Here is a 22,548-nt window from a genome sequence, read left to right as displayed (position 1 = left end):
GGAGACTTTAATAAGCTGATATCGCTATTTTCTCACGCTTGCTGCCGTTTTTTATTGCTGTTTAAAGCTGAAATCTAGCGCGAGGAGACGGAGTTTCCAAGCTAGGCTGCCATCTCTCCCGGTGACGTCACTTCTCCCCTCAGTGTACTGAGTATTCTTTAGAGAGAGAGAATGAATCCTGCTCCTGGACTGTTAGATGATATTCAGGGAAAAGCCAGCTTAACATCCTATGGCCTTCCAGATCTTTATCCTGCACTGGCCTGCGTCCAAGATGAATGGAAGAAGACTGGACTGTGAGTGGAAAGTGAGGTGGTAGAAGAGGAAAAACAATATATGTTTCTGGCCAGGGTCTCGGTGTTTGCAAAAGAAGGAAAAACTGAGCTGGTAAGTGAGACCCGGGTTACATTTGAATAGTTAAGTATTTGTGGGAAAGGTTGTAAATGTGAGTTATAGGCAGGGGTGTGCTGGTAAATTTTTAACAACAGGCTCTTTCTCTGGACGTAGCCAGCTCTGCAGTTGGAAGGGCCAGGGGTGGGGTGGGGTGAGGTGGGGGAGCAACACTTGCCTCTCTCTCCTCCCTCCCTTCGTGCGGGCACGCTAGGCATACCTTTGCTGGCAGCCAATAAATGGACTGCCACCACTCCCAACGTCTTGCTCTGAACAGCATGCTGGAACTTCTCTCACATGCTCGAGAAGTCCCAGCCTGCTGCCCAGAGCTGGAAACAAGGAGCGGGGAGCAGCAGTAGTCTATTTACTTGGCTGGCAGGGCTCAGCATCCCCACCAGCAAAGTAAAAGATAATTCAGCAGGGGGCCCAAGCCCACATTTTGGGAGCCAGTTGTTAAAGTAGCCATGGAGGGCCCTACTTTAACAACCGGCTCCCAACATTCTTAAAAACTTAACAACCGGCTCTTGCGAGCCTGTGAGAGCCTGCTCCAGCACATCACTGGTTATAGGTGGGCATGGGTGGAAAGGAAACTTGTAAATTCCACATGTTTGGTTGTTTTATCATGCTTTATTTTCAATAAAAAGTTCAAGATGGAAATTTCTGCCCCAGAAGGAGGGGTGCAATGAACACCCAAAGGCTAAAGGGCTGTGGATTGACCAGTACAATCAGAGGTTACACCTAGTGCTGAGGCATGAAGCCAGGGAGACTGTAGGGAATAAGTCACATGCACAATTTGGGCTATAAGCAGGGCTTTTTTGAGGGGGTACTTGGGGGTACTGAGTACCGGCACCTTTTTCATTGCTAAAATTGACCCATGATCCCCAAGTTTTAATGAAAGAGCTCAGGCCCTACACACCAATTCTGCCTTGTCATAAATTCTGTGACTGGTTGCAGGGGGCCTGGCTATTGTGTGATCACTCAATCCCTGAAGGGTAGCCTAGCACTTGAATACCAGCACCTTTTATGCTAGAAAAACCGCACTGGCTATAAGAACAGAAGAGTCATCAATATTCAGCCAGCGGCAGTTAGCATATTTTTAATCAATAGGAATTCATCAGCATCATTAGTTAGCTAGTTAGGAAAGGGTGACTTGAAGACTGGCTTGGAGGGGAAAGTGTGGGTGGTGTGGATGGACCAGGCTGGACTGGAAGGGATAGAGACAGTGTGCGTAAATAGGCTGCGGAGGGAAGAAGAATGAGGTGAGGATAAACTGGTAGGGATGAGCTAGGGTTGTAGAGAAACTTCCAGTGTTTCCTTAGCCCCCACTTTTGGCCATGGAGCCCTCCCCATGTGTTCAGCTCCTGCTATTCTCTTCAATTAAATATGGCATTGTGCCCATGACCCTCCATGCTTTGTTTTTCATTTTATGGCCACGGTAAGTTGGCTCCTATTCTTGCTGGTGATTGTGTATATTTATTTATTTATTGCATTTGTATCCCACATTTTCCCACCGTTTTGTGTGTCCATGACCCTAATAATATTTGTGTTGTCATATCCTCACTTAATTTTCAGGACATGAGTGGGGAGAAGAGATGGGGAGTATGATAGAGGTGCGATTCTTTGGATTCATGCAGAATCACGTACACCTGTCCTGGAAAGTAGGCTCCATTAACTGTGCATGGAACTTCATACTTTTCTTGATTTTGTATGCGGCATGGACAGCTCAATTGTATCTCTGTGACAACAGCAGGTATCCTACAACACTGTTCAAACGCAAACCTGTGCATGCTATTAATACATATTATGGTATTTATCATGTTATTAACATACATGGAGTTGTACAGAAATTCACAAGCCAACAGTGTCTATCAATCAAACTCAGCTTAGTTTTGTGGTTCTAATATAAAACAAATATATTGAAAGGAACTTTTATAATGACAAGATCTACATTAATATGTATAGACAGGTTCCTGTAATCTGTTCTTTTGGTACTATCTTAATACTTATTACCTTGAGAATATGTGTTGGGCACATTCAGGACTCATTTTGCCCCTGTCTTCCTACTCTCAGTGTTGGGTGAAATAAATGAAAGAGGTGGGAGCCCAAGATACCCATAAGTGATGATATAAAGGCTGCCAAACTGACCAAGATCTCCCTGGTTTGCTCATTGGACTGATAAACCATCTTCTCCTCTCTATCGTTGAGCTCCTGTTTTAGGTTCACTGTCTCAGTCTCATGGAGATCCAGTAGATCGTTCACCTTCAGCTTTAGTTGCTGATGTCTTTAACAAGGAAGAGACAAGAAGAACCACAGTTACACCCTCAAGTGGCATGGAAGATGGTCAGCAAAATAGTGCCTTCTTGGGATATTTTTACTAATAGGCACCTGAGTTTTAAACATCTTGGAGTCTCTTAATGGGCAGAATAGGAATGGATCTAAAGACTTACAGCAGTGAACTCAGGGGCCAGACAATGATTAAAAATTTGTCTGTGACTGTGTGTGACCTCCACTGAATCACTATGGTGCTCATTTTCAAAGGGAAAAGCAAACTCCACAAGATAAATCCAAAGACAGTACAAAGATGGAGAACCAATAAAAGGTCAGGGCACAAGGGTGTGCTAAAAAACTAAAACTTTGTTAAAATGAACCAAGACCCAGCACGGACCATGTTTCGGCCAAATGGCCTGCATCAGGGGTCCAAAACTACGTCTGGAATAAGACCAGCAAAAACATAAAAGAATGACAAATACATAAAGATAAAAACCAAAATAACCAATTAATAAACATATACAATATATTAAACATTCCCAAAAGCATTAATATTCATGACTGCATCTGGTGTACAGCGCTGCGTATGCCTTGTAGCACTATAGAAATGATAAATAGTAGTAGTATATATATATACACACACGCATATGTATATACATATAGTGAAGGTACTTACTTGTAGCAGGTATTCGAGGACAGCAGGCTTTTTATTCTCACAAATGGGTGATGCCGACCTGCATCGCCTGGTTTGGGACTTATAAAAAGCATAAGTAGAGCTTTGTGGAGTGCAAGACATGCTCCACCGCACATGCGCAAGTGCCTTCCTGTCCGCCACGAAAACGAGGTCTCCTCAGTTTTATACTACAGCAAAAAACGTAAAAGTAAAAAGGAGACAACTCCAATGGGAGGTGGGAAGGATTGTGAGAATATAAAGCCTACTGTCCTTGGAGAATACCTGCTACAGGTAAGTATCTTCGCTTTCTCCAAGGATAAGCAGGCTTATAGATTCTCAGAAGCGGGGAACCCCTAGCATCCACACTTGCCAAAAACAACAAACATTGGTCAACTGGGCCTCGCAATGGCGAGGACATAACAAGAGATTAAACTGAAACTATATACAATCTGAATGAGAGTGCAGCCTGGAACAGAATAAAACGGGCCTAGGGGGGTGGAGTTGGATTCTACACCCTAAACAGATTCTGCAATGCTGTCTGCCTGAACCAACTGTTGCGTCGGGTATCCTGCTCAAGGCAGTAGTGTGATGTGAATTAATGGACTGATGACAACGTTGCAGCCTTGCAAATTTCTTCAATGAAGGCTGACCTCAAGTGGGCTACCGACACAGCCATGGCTCTGACATTTTGAACTGTGATATGACCCTCTAGGGCCAGCCCAACCTGGGTATAAGTGAAGGAAATGCAATCTGCCAGCCAATTAGAAATGATGTGTTTCCCAATGACGACCCCCATCCTGTTGGGTTCAAAAGAGATAAAACACTGGGCAGATTGTTGTGGGGCCTGGTCCACTCCATGTAGTAGGCCAATGTTCTCTTGCAATCCAAGGTGTGCAAGGTGCTTTTGCCAGGTTGGGCATGAGGTTGGGGAAAGAATGTTGGCATGACAATCGACTGGTTCAGATGGAAATCAGACACCACTTTTGACAGGAACTTAGGGTGTGTGCAGAGGATTACTCTGTTGTGATGACACTTAGTATAAGGTACATCCACCACTAAGGTCTGAAGCTCACTGACTCTATGAGCTGAAATAACAGCCACCAAGAAAATAACCTTCCAGGTCAAGTACTTCAGGTGGTAGGAATTCAATGGCTCAAAAGGAAGGTAAAATTATGCCTTACCTGCTGACAATTTTCTTTCCTTTAGTAGCAGCAGATGAATCCAAGAACTGGTGGGTTGTGTCCATCTACCAGCAGGTGGAGATAGAGATTACAAAGCTGAAGGCAGTGATACCAGACGGCCAGCTCCACCTTCACCTCAGTACATGTCTCATCACCAAGCAGAATCAGACAAGAAACCAGGAAGCCTTCCTCACCAACCATACAAAACAGAAATTCGTCAGTCTGACTTAAGAGAAACCACGACTGTGATGGAGTCCTCTTCAGTGGTTTCTGTTCTTTTTCCTCATCTTCTTTTTTTTTTCAAAACTAAAGACCAATACAAGAACAGACAGGCAAAACAAGCGCAGCTGACAAAGGGTGGGATCCTGGATTCATCTGCTGCTACTAAAGGTAAGAAAATTATCAGCAGGTAAGGCATATTTTACCTTCCTTAGCGTATGCAACAGAGGAATCTAAGAACTGGTGGGATGTACCAAAGCAATCCTTAAGTAGGGTGGGAAGTCGCCGCTCCCCAAGAAAGAATCGCAGATGCAAAGGCAGCATCTGAATAGTGAAAGCACACGCGTTCCGCCTAGATAGCAATCTCGTGAAACGACTCTGCAATGCCACCGGTGGGATGCAACCTTTCAAAAAAATCCACAAAGTATCTGCAATTCAACAAGAAAAAAAATCAGACCAGAGTTTGCCGTCCCACAGCAAGAACCAGCAACAAAGACAAAGAGAAGATCTGAACACTAAAAAACATGCAACATCTGTGAATACCGGAGAACCCTCTGAACACCCAGAAGACGAAGTGCCGTGTACTCCACGTGAAAATCCCCCTCCCGAAAGAAGGAAAAAAAGAGAGGCTGAAAAAGAAAAGCCAAATCACAACCGGAAAGGAAAGAAGGAACCGAAAGCAAGGTCACTCCAAACTCAGCAAATTACAGAAAAAAACAGCTCGGAATGGCTGAGCTAAAACTTCAGACACTCTGCATGCCGAAGAATTGGCGACCAAGAACACTGCTTGTAAGTTCCTAAGCAAAGCATTCTGCAAAGGAACAAAAAGAGTCCAAAGCAATGCTCGGTAGACAAGCAGCCCCAAGCTGGACTCAGAGAATATGAACGAGGTTTTAGGGTGAACAAGGTCACAGCAGTGGAGAAGCAAAGCACTCTGCAAGAAATGTACCACCTCTGAGTGCAAGGCCAGGCCCTTCTGCAACCCATCCTGCAGAAAGAACTCAATCGCTGAGGAACAAACACCTGCAATGAAGACCAAGCGTGGGCCTCAACCAGCCTCAAAAAATCCTCAACACCTAAGAATATGTGGTTGAAGTGGACCGTGGACCACATACAAGATTGCAACAGAACAGTAACCACTGCATCCAAAGAACTCTGTTCCTCAGTTGGCCTCTCAAAAATCCAGGCCATAAGACCAAAGCGAGAGGGATCATCCACTCGGGAACGGACCCAGAATGAAGAGCCCGGAGTCAAGCGAGATCCAAAACAAAGGTGCCACCAGGAGCCGTACCATATCTGCCATAGTTAATTTGGAGCTACCAGAATGACTCAACCCTGGTGGCAAGCGATCCAGAATCAACTTGGCTGCAGAGAGGCCACGGAGGAAACACTATTGAAGAACGCCCTCCGGCTAAGGAAGCAATTGAACAACCAGCCCTGCTGAATCGCCCTCTCTCCGATGACAGAAGAAAGAAGGCATCTGGGCATCCAGCCGTGACGCCATCAGATCTACCTCTGGAGATTTCTACCTGAGGCCAAACTGGAGAAGCACTGGTGCGGAATAACCATTCTGCTGAGACCAGAAGATGGTAGAAAAGAGAACTCACCATAGGAAAAGCCCACAAAGTGGGCCGTGTAGAAACAGAACCTGAGGTCCTCTGCCCACTCCATGGGGGTGACACGCCCTGATGGCCACCGTCTGACTCCGAGTCCCACTCTGTTGAAGAAGCAGCCACCGCCTCATCTTCTGATGGCACGAGCACAGCCTAGCCCGCAATGTGTCCTGAAGTGCTAGAAGACCAATAGCACCAAAAGCAGGTCCAGGAGGGGAGATTGGCTACACCGTCCCCTGTGCCATCCACTGTCTAGGAGATGGAAGAAGGAGGCAAAGGGCTCTACAGTCCGACAGACTTGTATCCATGACCACCACCATCTACTGCGGAGGTGGCAAGGCATCCCTTCCACAGGGAGGAATTTCGAAGCCACCAGTTCATGCGCAGCTGTACCAAGAACAGCCACGGAAGACACTGCTGACACTCCTGGAACACAAGAGACCACCCATCGAGAAGCAAGAGCTGTAGATGTTGTCTATGAGCACCACCCACGGAACTACCTCCAATGTGTCCGCCACAGAGCCCAATACATGGATGCATAGCCAGGCCTGAGGACTCAGCGCCCTGCGCAGACTGCGCACCCAAGTCTGAACCTTGATCCTCCAGTCCTCGGTCAAGAAAAAAATTGTATCAGAGCTGTCTAGACTGGGACGAGGTGGCTCATTTGAAGCAGGGGCATAGCCAGATCTCATGGTGGGAGGGGGCCAGAGCCCAAGGTTAGGGGCACATTTTGATTGCTGCCCCATTGCCCCCCCACCGCCATGCCTTGCCTCTTCGCCCGCCCGCCCCCCCACCACCTCACCTCGCCTCCTTGCCCCCTCCACCACCTCGCCTCCTTGCCGCTTCCTCTCACAAATAAATACCTTTGCTAGCGGGAGTTCCCAACCCCCGTCAGCTGAAGCCTTCTTCAGCACCGGTCTCTGGCGCAGCCACGTTTGCTGCCCTGCTCTTCTTTCTTCTTGTTCCTCCTGTGCACGCTGATGCTCCTTCTCAGTTTCACCACAGACAGTGACGCTTATTGCTATCAATGTACCCACTTAGGCAAACATAGCTTTCCAGTTCAAGTGATTTCCTTGCTGCCTTTGTGCAGAAAGGGACTGCCCTAAAAATACTCCATCAGAATAGAGGAAGACAGGGGAGCGATGTACCCTACTGCTGGGCTGGAGAGAAAACATCCCCTCTTTGGGGCAGGGTCCATCAGAAAAGACTAAGACAGGGAACAAGCCATAAAACTCCAAAGGCTGAACTAAAAAAAACTGTCAGTTCCCCTACTAGACTTCTGCAACACATAGGCATACAGAGCAGCAGAATGAGCTCGGGGGGGGGGGGGGGGGGGGGGGGGGACAGGGGGGAAAGGTCAGAAGCCCCCTGCCCCAGTGAAACCCCCAGAGTGGCTGACGTGTATCCCGAAAAAACCCAAGGCACATCACAGAACCATCAGATTCCTTCTGGAAAACTTAGCCATCTAGAACTCATCTGCCCGAGATGGGCATAAAAACTCCCCCAATCATGAAAAGGGCTACTGAGGTCAAGCTCTCTTAAGAAAAAAGGTTCAAATTAAGGGTCCTAGAGCAGAGGAGATCCTGCTTAGAAGATATAGAAACAGCTTAAAGTAGTTCTGTTCTTCCCTTGGATCCCCTTGCATAGTGGGGACAGTTTAAGAAGAATTTGTGCCACTGCCCCAACTACATGCAAACAGTTTCTGATTCAATAGTGATTTTGGTAAAGGAAACCAAAGGCTGGAGAAAATAAAGGAGAATTCCCTGTACCAGCAGTTTCTAATGGAACACAAGGTCCTTTAGGAGAAGCTGTTCCCCCCCCACCCCCCACCCCACGCCCACATCAAGGCTGCAGGGCCGGAAAGAATCAGAGCCGATATCAGGAGAAAAGAGAGGGCCGCGCCGGCAAAAAGGCATGCATTCCCGTTATTTTAGCACAGGAAAAGGCTGCTCGGGGAAGGGGAACTTCAGCGCATCCCTCCCCAACGTTCAAACACGCCACCACACAGAGTTCTGTTGCGGAACAACTGCTACCGCAGTAGGAACAGCTTTCAAACACCAGTGTCGCCCACAATAAAGCACGGTACCCCTGCACCGAAAAGAGAAAGGCAGGGACTCACCAAACAGCAGGTGTCTCCAGAGGAGAAACAGAGTCCCACCAACGCAGTAGCCTGCTGCCTAACCAGCATACAGACAAAGAACAGCACTAAGACAGGGAAGCCCTGTACTGCCTGGTCCTGTCAGAAATCTTCTGTTTCTTCTGGGGTTTTTTTTTTAACACTGAATGAAGGCAAATGAGAGCTCTCTTGGTTTTTTCTTTTTTTCTTTTTTTTTACTGGTGAGGAAGGCTAGAGCTCTAAAGACCGGGAGGCAAGGGGGGAAAGGGTGAAGCAGGGACCCAGAAGACTGAGTATGCCCCCAGAGTCGGCACCATCAGCCAGACACCCTAAATGTAACTGGCCCACAGGACCCAGGAGTATCCCCAACAGAAAAATCCAGGAGCTGCTGAAGAGCTGTCCACCACCTGCTGGAGATAGAGATGTACTGAGGTGTAGGAGGAGCTGGCCGTCTGGTATCACTGCCTTCAGCTTTGTAATCTCTATCTCTACCTGCTAGTAGATGGACACAAACCACCAGTTCTTGGATTTATCTTGCTGCATATGCTAAGGAAGGAGCTTTCATCAGCTGGGTGAGAACGACATTGAGATCCCATGACACTGGTGGAGGTTTGACAGGGGGCTTTGACAAAAGCAAACGTCTCATGAAGCGAACAACTAGAGGCTTTCCAGAGATGGGCTTACCTTCTACACGTTGATGATAAGTACTAATTTTAATAAGGTGAAGCCTTATGGAGTTGGTCTTGAGACCAGACTCGGATAGGTGTAGAATGTATTCAAGCATGGTCTGTGTAGGGCAAAGAAGGGGATCTAGGGACTTGCTCTCACACCAGATGGCAAACTTCCTCCATTTGAAAGAATAGCATCTCTCACTGGAGTGTTTCCTGGAAGCCAGCAAGATCCGGGAGACACCCTCTGAAAGACCTAAGGAAGCAAATTCTAGACTCTCAACATCCAAGCTGTGAGAGCCAGAGACTGGAGGTTGGTATGTAGAAGAGATCCCTCGTTCTGCTTGATAAGGATCGGAAAACACTCCAATCGCCACAGTTCTTCGGAGTATAACTCCAGAAGTAGAGGGAACCATATCTGCTGCAGCCAATACGGCTCAATCAGAATCATGGTTCAGCGGTCTTGCTCGAGTTTCAACAAAGTTTTCCCCACTAGAGGTATAAGAGGATATGCAGACATAAGACCTGTACCCCAGTTGAGGAGAAAGGCATCTGATGCTAGTCTGTCGTGGGCCTGAAGCCTGGAACAGACCTTGTGGTTGATCTGAGTGGCAAAAAGATCCACCGAAGGGTGCTCCACACTCAGAAGATCTTGTGGGCTATGCCCATTCATGCGGTTGCATTATCCTGCTCTGCCTGTTGGCCAGGGTATTGTTTTTGCCCGCCAGATAAGTGACTGGAAGGAACATGCCATGTTGGCGAGTCCAATGCCACATCCAGACAGCCTCCTGACAGAGAGGGTGTGATCTGGTGCCCCCCTTCTTGTTGGTGTAATACATTGCAACCTGATTGTCTGTTTGAATGAGCACAGTTTGATGAGATAACCAACCTCTGAAAGCCTTTAGAGCGTTCCAGATCGCCCGCAGCTCCAGGAGATTGATTTGAAGATTAGTTTCCTAGGTGGGCCAAACATCTTGGGTGTGAAGCCCATCTACATGAGCCCCCCCATTCCAGGAGAGATGCATCCATCTTCAGCACCTTTTATGACTGAGGAATATGGAATGGAAGTCCCAGAGTCAAATGGGATCAAATGGTCCAGCACTGAAGGGAGCATACAAGCTGTGGGGACACCTGGATGACATCTTCCAGACTCCCTGTGGCTTGATACCGCTGAGAAGCCAGGGTCCATTCAGCTGATCTCATGTGAAGATGTGTCATGGGTGTAACATACACCGTGGAAGCCATGTGGCCCAACAATCTCAACATCTGCCGAGCTGTGACCTGCTGTGAGGCTCGAACCCTAGAAGCGAGTGCAACAAGAGTGTCTGCTCTCATCTCTGGAAGATAGGCTCGAACCTTCTGTATATTGAGCAGGGCTCCCATGAACTCCAATTGCAAGATAGGATGAATATTTATTTATTTATTGCATTTGTATCCCACATTTTCCCACCTCTTTGCGGGCTCAGTGTGGCTTTCAATAAGATAAGAATAATGGAAATGCATTTGTTACAGCTTGGTTATGGGTTACATTGTACAAGTTATGCGAGATCATTGAAGTATCGTTAGGAATATAACAATGGGACATCAACATTGATACATTGGAAGGAGACAATGGGAAGCATAAAGGGCAGTATTAAGACACAAAGACATATGGTGTATATATTTCTGTGAGTAAATGTATGAGTGATGTGGAATTACGGGGTTGAGAGATCAGAAGTGGATGTATGATGCATTGATGAACAGTGAGTGTGGACTCTTTCCGTAAATTGTTTCAAACAGATGGGTCTTCAATAATTTGCGGAAGGAACCTTGTTCGTTAATCGTTCTTAAGTTGCGCGGCAGTGTATTCCAAAGCTGCGTGCTCACATGAGAAAAGGTTGACGTGTGTAGCGTCTTGTATTTCACGCCCTTGCAATTAGGGAAGTGGAGGTTGAGGTATGTTCGGGATGATCTTTTAGCATTTCTGGGTGGTAAGTCTATCAACTCGGACATGTAGGCTGGGGCTTCGCCATGAATGATCTTGTGGACTAATGTGCATACTTTAAAAGTGACGCGTTCCTTAAGTGGAAGCCAGTGTAGTTTCTCTCGTAGTGGTGTTGCCCTTTCATATTTTGGTTTTCCGAAGATGAGTCTGGCTGCTGTGTTCTGGGACTTGGGGTAGTTTAAAATGAACCCTAGTAGCTCGAGCATCCGAATAGTCATCTGCATGAGGTGCTTTTTACTAGCCAATCATCAAGATATAGGAACACATGGACTCCCAGTCTGCTTAGGGATGCTGCAACTACCGCTAGACATTTGGTGACGACCCTAGGAGATGATGTGAGGCCAAAAGGCAACAAGTAATACTGAAAGGGATGTGTTCCTAGCCAAAATCGAAGATACTTCCGGTGGACTGGAAGTATCGGGATATGAGTATATAGACCCTAAATCCAGAGAGCATAGCCAATCGTTTTTCTGAATCATTGGGAGAAGGGTGCCCAGGGAAACCATACTGAACTTTTCTTGGATTGGGAATTTTTCATCTACATGAACAACAATGGCGGCCCTACTGTTAGGCCAACTGAGGTAGAGGACTCAGGTGGCAGTCTTTATGGAGCAGCATTGCTCCTTTCCACTCCCTACACATCTCTCCTGTTTTCTTTTGCACATGGAAGTACCTGGAATAGAATCTCTGCCCTTCCTCCCCTGGTGGAATGAGCTTGACCGCATGGGTCTTCAGAAGGACTGAGAGTTCCTCTGCAAGTACCTGCCTACTCTCGGTGGGCAATTTGAAGGTTTTAGATACCAACTGAGTGCGCATCCGAGATGGAATATTTGAAGAACCCACTGGTCGGAGGTTATAAGGTGCCATTTTAGTAGAAAAATTTCAGCCTCCCCCCTACCAGCAAACCAGCAAATCATCCAGGACAGACACTTTTACTGAGGTTATGCTCTGCTAGAGCCAGTCAAAAGCTTTTCCCTTGCTTTGCCTGGGGAGCAGCAGGGGCCTTTGGCGCATGCTGTTTATATGAACGAGGGCACTGGGGTTGAGCTGAGTAGACTGGCAAGCCAAAGGGTTGTACCTACACCTCTGATAGTAATAGGTACTCCTCCTTTGTTTGCCAAAAGTCCTTCTAGCTAAGGAGGTAGATGCAGAAGGCGCCCGGCGGGAGAAAGAAGAGATGGTATTAGTATGTTTTTTGATTTGGTCTATGACCTCCTCAACTTTCTTTCCAAAAAGGTTATCCCCACAGCATGGGGCATCCACCAACCTCTGCTGAACAGAATGTTCCAAGTCAGAATGACGCAGCCATGAGAGTCTGCACATTTCTATACTCTGGGCAAAGATCATGGATGCCACATCAAATGTCATAAGTGCCCCTGGCCAAGAACTTTCAACACGACTTCTGCTGCTTGACCAACTGGCTAAGTGATTCGGCCTGCTCTGGAGGGAGCATCTCAGCCTGGTCTGACAACTTGTGCACCGAGTTTCACAAGTGGACGCTCATGAACAGCTAGTAGGATTGTATATGGAAGCATTGAAGCCTGGAACATCTTTCTCCCAAAAGAATCCAGGGTTCTAGCATCTCTACCTGGAGGGGCCAAGGCATAGTCCCTGGAACTCCTGGATCTTTTGAGAGCGGATTCCACCACCATGGAATTTTGAGCTTATCAAAACCAGGTGTATTGTGGATCCGGCACATGGTATTGATCTTTTTGGGCATGACCAGGACCAGTAGAGGGGACTCCCATTTCCTAACGAGGACTTCCTGGAGTACCTCATGGAGAGGGACAGTCACAGCCGCCCTAGGAGGAGACGTGTAGTCCTCGAGCATCTTGGCTCTGGGCTTGTCCTCCACTTCCAAAGGAAAGGGAATGGCATCAGCCATTTCCTTGACAAAAGAAGGGAATGAAAGCTATGTAACTTTGTAAGTCTATGTGCTTTGAAAATGAGCCTCTATATCTCCCTGTGCTTCAGCTCTGATCCCCAGCTCTGTCACTATGTAATCTCAGTGGAATCACTTTATCTCCCTATGCCTCATTCTTTAATCTTTTACCAGCCAACATTTAAACTCAGCAGTTGGGCACCATAGCTGAAATGGAGAAATGATGTCTTACTTGATAATTTACTTTCCTTTAGTCCTACCAGACCAGTACAGAACAAGTGGGTTAATTCTGTTGACTAGTGGATGGAGACAGAGAAAAAAAATAGTCCAAGTGATTTGCCCCTTAAAGGTATCATGCAGAAATAGAATCCTCATTATTTTGAATAGCCAAGCAATGGTGCTCATGCCATACTGTAAGTTATACAATATTTGTGACAAAAATATTGCACTCAGCCAATAAAAAATTAAATAATATAGGCATGTACTCTACTGACATGCAGTGTGTGTAACAGCGTACTGTAGAGAAGTTTGTAATTAGAAGGAGTGGCATCTGTAAATGGAGACAAATAGGAAACAAAACTAAATAATACAAATCAAGGAGGGTTTCTGGACTGGAATTAATGGAAAGAAAATTATAGGTAAAACATAATTTCTCTTTCTTTAGCATCCATATTAGACCAGTCCAGAACATGTGGAATGTAGCAAAACAGCACCCAAATAGGATGGGACTAAAAGAAGAAGGCTATAAGAAGCACATCAGTAACCATTAATGTCATTATACCAAATTTATTGAGAATAGCATTAGGCAAGAGATGCAAAACTAATAATGATAGACCAGGAAAAGAATTTGCCAACAGGCACATAGATGTTACTGAAGAGTTGACCAACAATGAAATCAGAAGGGAGAGATTATGCCTCCAAAAAAAATGTGAAGGAGAACTCTATGAGGGTGAGAAAAGGAAAAGACAAGTAGCTTTAGATATAAATTTAATAGCTTACTCAAACTCCTCATACACAACAAAGAGAAGGAGGAGGAAGGAGGAGGGACCCAGCACCACCAAGTGTCCCCCCCAGCTCTGAATCCCACTAAATATTGCCAGTTAGTGGATAGCCAGTTAGATCTTGCTATATATCCGGCTATCTGTCGATTATTCAGCACATTGCCAGCTAAGTTTGGAGCCCAAATTAGGCTTCCAGAATAGCTGGAATATCATTGACCGGTTTAAACTTAACTGGCCAGCATTGAATATTGACTTGGCCAGTTTAAGTTTAAACTGGCCAAAAAACATCCAGATATTCAATGCCTGTCACTGGAAACTGTTCACAATGATATTTTGTATTTGGTCTGTAGGTGAATTTCTAGGAACTGTGTAACCCCTGGATACTATGAGGGTCTTATTGATTTTAGGAACCAATAGGGAATGGCTTACAAGGTGGGGTGCTTGCCAAGAGGTTAACAGGAACCCAGTGGATGGGTACTACTGTTGGAGTAGGCAGGGCCTGAACAGTACTTGACAAGATCCTCAGTGTCCATGGGGTTAATTCCGAATGGATAATAGGGAAAGCATCAAGGTGTTATGTGGTAACTTGTACGGTTGCTTTAAGTAGTATGTATGATATTTTATCAGTATGCTCACCTATACTGTTCTTCTTTGAGCAAGTTCTGGATCAGTCTGTGATCTGCCAGATATCTTTGCTCCATAATTTGCTGTTCCCTTTCTAGGTTGCACTTGGAACTCTTAATTTCTGCCACTTCATCCATCATTGCACTGCTGCTGAGGTATTCCCATTCTGGGGTATCTGTTGTGGAAAAGATCCCGGTTGGGCTAGGATCCTCCCTTGAATGAGACTCTGGGAGGTTAGTTATGGAGTCTCTGTACTCAGTGGACTGAAGATGGATGTCTGCAGTCATGATGGCAGAAGGACTGAGTGAAAGGGTCTTCCCAGATGTTGGCTGGTGGCTTTGGAGAAGTACCTGCATTTCCTGTGTCACTGCCTGGTTGCCAAGATGTCTGCTATGTTCCAGCTCCTGCAGTCTGCATTGGCAATTCTGCAAGCGACGATGCAATTGCCCAATGGCACAGGAAGCCCGCTGGTTGCGCCTCTCAAAGGCCAGCCAAGCCTGGGCTGCCTGGTGTTGATCTACTTTGGATGCCAGCTCTAAATATTCAGCTAGATTCTCCTCTCGGTTAGTCTGCTCCACCCGCAGCTGCTCAGAGATCTGAAGGACTTTTTGTTTGAAGTGTGCCCGAAGGGCCCGATTGTCGGCTTGTGCCTGGCTCACGTGGTCAAATGTCAAGCTCTTCTGTGCCGATGAGGAAGCAGTCTTGGAAGGAGCATCATGAGATGATAAGGGCCAGCTATTGCTCTTAATAGAATCCACCTACATTAGGAGAAAGATGCTAAGAATTAGACTATCTATAATAATCCTCTAGACTCTCTAGAGAATCATTCTCTGAAGACCATCCCTTGAACCTTCATTTCCATTGCCCACTTTTAACATCTTGTTTCATTTCCTCATTTTTCCTTATACTCATCTAATCTAACTATTCTCTGTTATATGCAAGGTAATATGCCTCTTAGGATGTGTTTCTTGGGGGCCTGTATACTAGTGTGATAAATTTATGTACTTACTATGCATTACTTTTTGCATCCAATGTGCGATAAGTGCAAAACTTGTGTGATAACTATAGGGGACATGACCAGCATCTGCCTATGCAGCTACTGCACAAGGCAGCCATTCAGTGCACTTTAGGTGCATTACTGAGAGTATGGTTGCAGCTACACTATTGGCAACATACCTACTGTGCTCAGTGCAGAAGTAACACCCCATTCCCCCATGATATATGTTAAACTATTCCCTATCTCTTAGACCACTCCTAATTCCTGCCCCCCCCCCCCCCCACGGCACTCCAACATGTTTTAGAACAGGGGACCTCAAATCCAGTCCTCAAGATCCACAACCCAGCCTGTTTTTTCGGGATTTCCATAATGAATATGTATGAAATCTATTTGCATTCACTGCTTCTATTGCATGCAAATAGATCTCAAATCCAGTCCTCGAGGTCCACAACCCAGTCTGGTTTTCAGGATTTTCCATAAAGCAATAGAAGCAGTGAATACGAAAAGATTTCATGCATATTTATTATGGAAATCCCACTCCTTCTGGACACCCATCGACCTTGACACCTCTCCCACTCTCAGTGGGGATCCCTGCTGTCTAGCAGGGAGCAGATGCAATACTGGTGGTCCCAGAATCAAAATGGTGCCTCTGACCCCTAGCAGTTGTGTTGCAGAACTACTACTAAGGCTCAAGCTGCCAGAGAAGTGGTAATGCACCGGTACTAACTGCACAAGTGACAGCATGTACTGTGTGCTAACTGCAGTCTATGCCCATTCTCCACCCATAGCCTACCTATTTTCCACCTCATAACATGGCATGCAGTTAGCATGCCCTGTCATGCCAGCATGGTAGCTGTTACTTCACTCATGTGCTAAATAATTTGCATGCTAACTGCTTAGCGCCAGGGATGGATCACAAGTTTGTGGGCCCCTGGGCCAACTAGCACATAGTTCCCCTTCCTCCTTTCCGGCCACAACTGCCAAGTACATAGATTTACTATCCATCACACATGGAAAACAATACACATGCAGCTGTGCAAGTGTTTTAAACTTATACAAGTACATGCATAACATCAAGTTACTGTTAGTGTTACAGAATAGTGACACAAGCATTAATAAATGGTAAACGCCAGGCTTTCTGCAGAGTTTATAAATTATCATGTTCCTGAAAAACACAACCACTGGACTATACAGGTAGGCTGCTATGCAAAGCCCACTTTCATAATGAGAAGGGCCCACCCAGACCTTTGGGCCCCTGGGCCTGTGTCCAGTAGGCCCGTGTGAGGATCCATCCCTGCTTAGTACACTTTACTAAACAGGCCTCTTGTATGAAGAAAGTTAGAGCATGCAGTTTTGTTTCATTGCTGAGATGTGATATGTAACCCTATTTTTTGGAGAAAGACATGTGGTTATAGTCTCAACTTGTCTACCTACATCTCAGTGTGTCACACTGTGTGATCTATTGACCCTGTTCCCATTTATAATCAGGACTAAAGGATGAGAGTTTGGTATTGTGTTCAGAAAAGAAGGGATGGATTTTGTGATGTTCTAGAGCAGTGGATTTCACAGGGACTAATCTTCCCACTCAGAGCTGCAAAACCTCTGACCAGTGTGTTAATTACATCATATCCACCAGTCTCTCCCTCTCAAATCCCCCATACCTTGTACCATAAGAATAACATAAGAGTAGCCATAGTGGGTCAGACCAATGGTCCATCTAGCCCGGTATTCTGTTTCCAGCAGTGGCCAAGCCAGGTCACAAGTACCTGGCAGAAACCCACTCACACTCTCTCTCAAACCTCCCATATCTTGAGCTGTTACTATTCTGTCTCTCTGCCCCGCTCTCTCAAACCCCCTCATCTTATGCCACCACTCTCTCTCTCTCTCTCTCTCTCTCTCTCTCTCTCTCTCTCTCTCAAACCCCCTATACCTAATGCCACTCTCTCAACCAAGGGATATCTTGTACCACTTTCCCTCTCAAACCCCCCATACCTAGTGCCACTCTCTCTCTCTCAACCCTCCATAACTTGTACCACACAGTCTCTCTCTCAAACCCCCCCCCCCATACTTTGTGCTGTTATCACTTTGTATCTCTGCTCCTCTCTCTTAAACTCATCTACCTTGTGCAACCCTGTCAACTCCACTCCCTCACCTTGTGCCACTCTCTTTCAAACCACCACTTTTTCTCCCTCTCAAACACCCCACCTTGTGCCATTATCTCTCTCTCTCTCTCAACCCCTCCTCCCGACTTTTGCTTTTACCATACTCTTTCTCACTCTCCCTCAGAATCCCCCACATACCTTGTGGAGGTACCTCCCCTTCTCTTTATCAACCCACTTCACCTTGTTCCATTATCACTCTCTATGTCCCTCTCTCTCAAACCCCTCCCCACCCTGTGCTGCTACCATTCTCTTTCTTTCTCACAACTCCCACTTTGTGCTACCTCTCTCTCTCTAACCCCCCTAGTGCTATTATCACTCTCTTTCCCTTTCAAACCTTCCCATCTTATGCCACCTCTCTCTCTCTCTGAACCCTTCCTCCACCTTGTATCACTGTCTTTCAACCCCCCTCCATATACCTTGTGCCTCTCTCTCTCTCGCTCCTACCTTTGTGCCACCACTTTCTTGTGCCACAACTCTCTCTCTCAACTCCAGTCCTATTTCATTATTCCTCCCCTTCTAATAATCTATCTCCTATCACATCACCTCATCTCCTTCCTTTCCATCTTTCCACTTCTTTACTAACTTTAAGGGTTAAGGTTAAGTAATGTATATTCCTATTAAGCCTACGTAGATCAAATCATATATATGTTTAAAAAAACACAATCATACAATGAAATCCTAAAATATGACATGAAACAACATAGATAAAAACAAACAAATAACAATAATTCTTGCTTGTACTGATAAAATTAAAAGTATTATGTGAGACATCATACTATATTCATAAGTGCTTTGGAAACTAATATACCTTTCAACAATTTTCTAAACACAACTGTGTCCATGGTCATCCTAATGTGTATAGGCAACTGATTCCACAGAAGTGGACCAGTGATCGAAAAAGATCTTTTTCTAGTTTCTTCAAAAATTAATCTTTCTCAAGGCTGAAATAGATAAGTGACAAGCACCTTCTGATCTTAACTGTTGAGTGGAAGAGTATATTTTGAGTACAGTAGAAAGAAGAAATGTGATTTGCTGTTTCTTATATTTCACTCTCCCAATTGATATTGATCAAAGTGGACAACTGAAATTCATAATTGAAACTAGCACACATCACATTCATCAAAAATACAATTTCCAATAAAAATTTAAAAATCATTAAAATATATTAATTCCTCAGTATCTGCAGTACAAATCTTTAAAACACATATGTCCCCCCTCTTGGCTTTGGGGTGCCAGGTCAGGATCATGTGTCCGTGATGCAACTTCTCTGACACGTAACCTGCCTGCATGCTGCAGTCTCTGCACCTGGTCACAATGATGCTCTGAGTGATCATGAAAGCTCTCACATTACTGCAAAGGAGTCCATTGGTCAAACTAAGAACACAGGATGACAACAGAGACTGCAATAGAAATCTGCAGGGTCTGCCATTGCCTCACAGGCCTTGCACTGAAAATCACTGTATTTTAGAGGTAGAGAGCTAGATTTGGGAGTCATCAGCATAAAGATGGTACTGAAAGCCATGGGAGGAGATCAGAGGACCAAGAGAACAAACATAGCGAGAGAAGAAAATAGGTCCCAAAACAGAGCCCTGGGGTGTATAGATGAAAAGTGGGATAGCAATGGAGGAGGATCCACCAGAGTATAAACTAAAAGTGCAATAGAAGAAATAAGAAGAAAATCAAGACAGAACAGAGTTCCAAAATCCAAGTAAGGACAGCATATCAAGAAGTATATGGTCATCAACAGTGTCAAAAGCAGCAGATAGATCAAGAAGGATGAGGACTGAGTAGAGACCTTTAGATTTAGCCAGAAACAGGCTACTGAAGACTTTGACAACAGCTGTTTCTGTAGAATGTAAAGGGTGAAAGCCAGATTGGAATGGATCAATAATGACTTGAGATGAAAGAAAGTCAAGACAGGAGTGGTAAACATTATGTTCATGTATTTTGGATATTAAAGCGAGGGAAGAGCAGGTAAAGTCCAGTGAAGATTTCTTGAGGAATAGTGTAATCAAAGTATGTATGAAAGCATTAGGAACAGTTACAGTGGAAAGTCATAGGTTGAGGATATGACAGATGGAAGGGACAATACCAGGGGAGATGGAGCTGAGTAACTGGGTGGGAATGGGATCAGAGGAACAGGTAGTGAGTTTGGAGGAGGAGAGAAGATATGCAGTTTCCTCCTCTGTGATTTTAGAAAAGAAAGAAAACAGTGGTAGAAGTTGAAGGAAGGATATGAGAAGGAAATGGGGGAAGAGGCTTGGAAGTGACTTGGTAGAGAAATAAGATTAACTTTGTGAACCTTGTCATAGAAATAGTCAGGTACAGTCTGGGCAGAAAGTGAAGAGGGGCTGGAGGTGAAGGCACCTTGAGGAGAAAGTCGCGTATAGAAAAGAGATGGTAAGGGTTGGAAGCAAGAAAGTTTGTCAAATGGATATCATCCTCTTGTTTGGTGTGTGCAACAACAGACTTGGAAGGAGATCGGGGGCAGACTTATATGGTCTGTGCCAGAGCCGGTGGTGGGAGGCGGGGCTGGTGGTTGGGAGGAGGGGATAGTGCTAGGCAGACTTATACGGTCTGTGCCCTGAAAAAGACAGGTACAAATCAAGGTAAGGTATACACATATGAGTTTATCTTGTTGGGCAGACTGGATGGACCATGCAGGTCTTTTTCTGCCGTCATCTACTATGTTACTATGTATCGGCAAGAATCTGAAATGTGTGAAGTTAGCATGGGCATGGGATTTTAGCCAAGGTGCTCTACAAAGCAGACAACAAAACAAAGGTAGGGAATTCTAGAGGTCAGCCAAGGGCTTGGGTTTGGTATGCCTTACAGGTTGAGAAATGGGAGGAGAGTGTCAAAAGCAGAAGAGAGTTTAGTGTCACAGGAAGAGATTGACTCTTGGCAGACTTTGATAAGATTGTGAGCCTATGTTGGTGGTGATTGGACAGGTCTATGGGGGAGGATGGTTGAGTGTGAAAATTATCAGATGATGGTCAGAGGAAAAGAACTGAGGTGGACAAGTGAGAAAGTAAGCAGTTGAAGAAAAAGACAAGATCGAAGCAATGGCCATTTTGGTAAGTAGGGGTAGTAGAACAGCTGGAAGCTGAATGAGGAAGTTAAATTACTACTAACTACTAACAAACATTTCTAAAGCGCTACTAGGGTTACGCAGCGCTGTTCAATTTAAACATAGAAGGACAGTCCCTGCTCAAAGAGCTTACAATCTAAAAGACAAGAGAACAATCTAAAGACAAGTGAACAATCTAGAGGACGAGTGAACAGTTAATCTGATAGGGTGGATAGATTGGGGCGTTTTATATTTCTCGAGCGGTTAGGCGCCGAAGGCAGCATTGAAGAGGTGAGTTTTAAGCAAAGATTTGAAGATGGGTAGGGAGGGGGCATGGCGTTTGGGTAAAGGAAGATTGTTCCAGGCATAGGTGAGGCAAGGCAGAATGAGCGGAGCCTGGAGTTGGCAGTGGTGGAGAAGGGTACTGAGAGAAGGGCTTTGTCCTGTGAGCGGAGGTTGCGGGCAGGAACATAGGGGGAGATGAGGGTGGAGAGGTAGTGAGGAGCCGCAGACTGAGTGCATTTGTAGGTAAAAAGGAGGAGCTTGAATTGTATGCGATATCTGATCGGAAGCCAATGAAGTGATTTAAGGAGAGGGGTGATATGAGTATATCGGTTTTGGCGGAATATAAGACGTGCAGCAGCGTTCTGAATGGATTGAAGGGGGGATAGATGGCCGAGTGGGAGGCCGGTGAGGAGTAAGTTGCAGTAATCAAGGCGAGAGGTAATGAGTGCGTGGACGAGAGTTCTGGTGGTATGCTCAGAGAGGAAAGGGCGAATTTTGCTGATGTTGAAGAGGAAGAAGCGACAGGTCTTGGCAGTCTGTTGGATATGCGCAGAGAAGGAGAGGGAGGAGTCGAAGATGACTCTGAGGTTGCGGGCAGATGGGACGGGGAGGATGAGGGTGTTATCAACAGAGATAGAGAGTGGAGGAAGAGGAGAAGTGGGTTTAGGAGGAAAGACGAAGAGCTCGGTCTTGGACATGTTCAGCTTCAGGTGGCGGTTGGACATCCATGCCGCAATGTCGGATAAACAGGCCGATACCTTGGCCTGAGTCTCCGCGGTGATGTCAGGTGTGGAGAGGTATAGCTGGGTGTCATCAGCATAAAGATGATACTGAAAACCATGAGACGAGATCAAGGTGCTTTGCGGTATAAGAGTCAGAGAGGGCATCGTCATGAATATTAAAGTCCCCAAGAATGCGAGAAGAGGAAGATGGTTCAAGAAAGGAAGGGGGGTTGAGAAATGACAGCTACCCAGAGAGGAAGTGGTGTGAATAGGCAGAAACCTGGAACTGAGGATGTCAAAGAGCCAAGACTAGCCTAAAGTCTCCTTCCAAAAACTGGATCCTATCATGTTTCTGCTCTTGAAAATTTAGGATGGAAGTGGCAAATTCTTATTTTCATGATCCTTAACCTGCCAGATATTGCCTGATTTCAAGTCCCTGTACACGAAGAGGTGATTTTGGAATGTGTGGATGTATGGTGATAGTCATGGAGGGGAGATAGTGTTCTGTAGGGATGTACATTTGTTAGTGCATGTTCAGTTTGTTAAAATTCCTGTTAAAAAATGCACAAAAGAACACTAACACATGTATAGCTGATTCTTACAGGTTAAAAAATTCTAAAGTAAGTGAAAAATCTTTATTCCATGAATGTGAATTGTACATCCCTAATGTTCAGGCTGAACTGTGTATTAATATTT

General features: G+C 45.5%; 1 protein-coding gene across 1 annotated transcript in view; it reads right to left on the bottom strand.

Annotated features, from left to right (window-relative positions):
- Positions 1 to 22,548, bottom strand: part of TEX28 (testis expressed 28) — a 58,715-nt gene that overhangs the window by 23,877 nt on the left and 12,290 nt on the right. Inside the window, exons 5-6 of the mRNA XM_030192058.1 lie at positions 14,629 to 15,374; positions 2,533 to 2,668 (exon numbers count right to left, since the gene is read on the bottom strand). Coding sequence (XP_030047918.1) covers positions 2,533 to 2,668; positions 14,629 to 15,374 — 882 coding nt within the window. The remainder of the gene's footprint in view (positions 1 to 2,532; positions 2,669 to 14,628; positions 15,375 to 22,548) is intronic.

Source organism: Microcaecilia unicolor, chromosome 2, assembly GCF_901765095.1.
Source record: "Microcaecilia unicolor chromosome 2, aMicUni1.1, whole genome shotgun sequence".
Lineage (NCBI taxonomy): Eukaryota > Metazoa > Chordata > Amphibia > Gymnophiona > Siphonopidae > Microcaecilia > Microcaecilia unicolor.
Note: the sequence above shows the minus strand (reverse complement) of the source record. Positions and strands in the feature narration are given on the sequence as shown.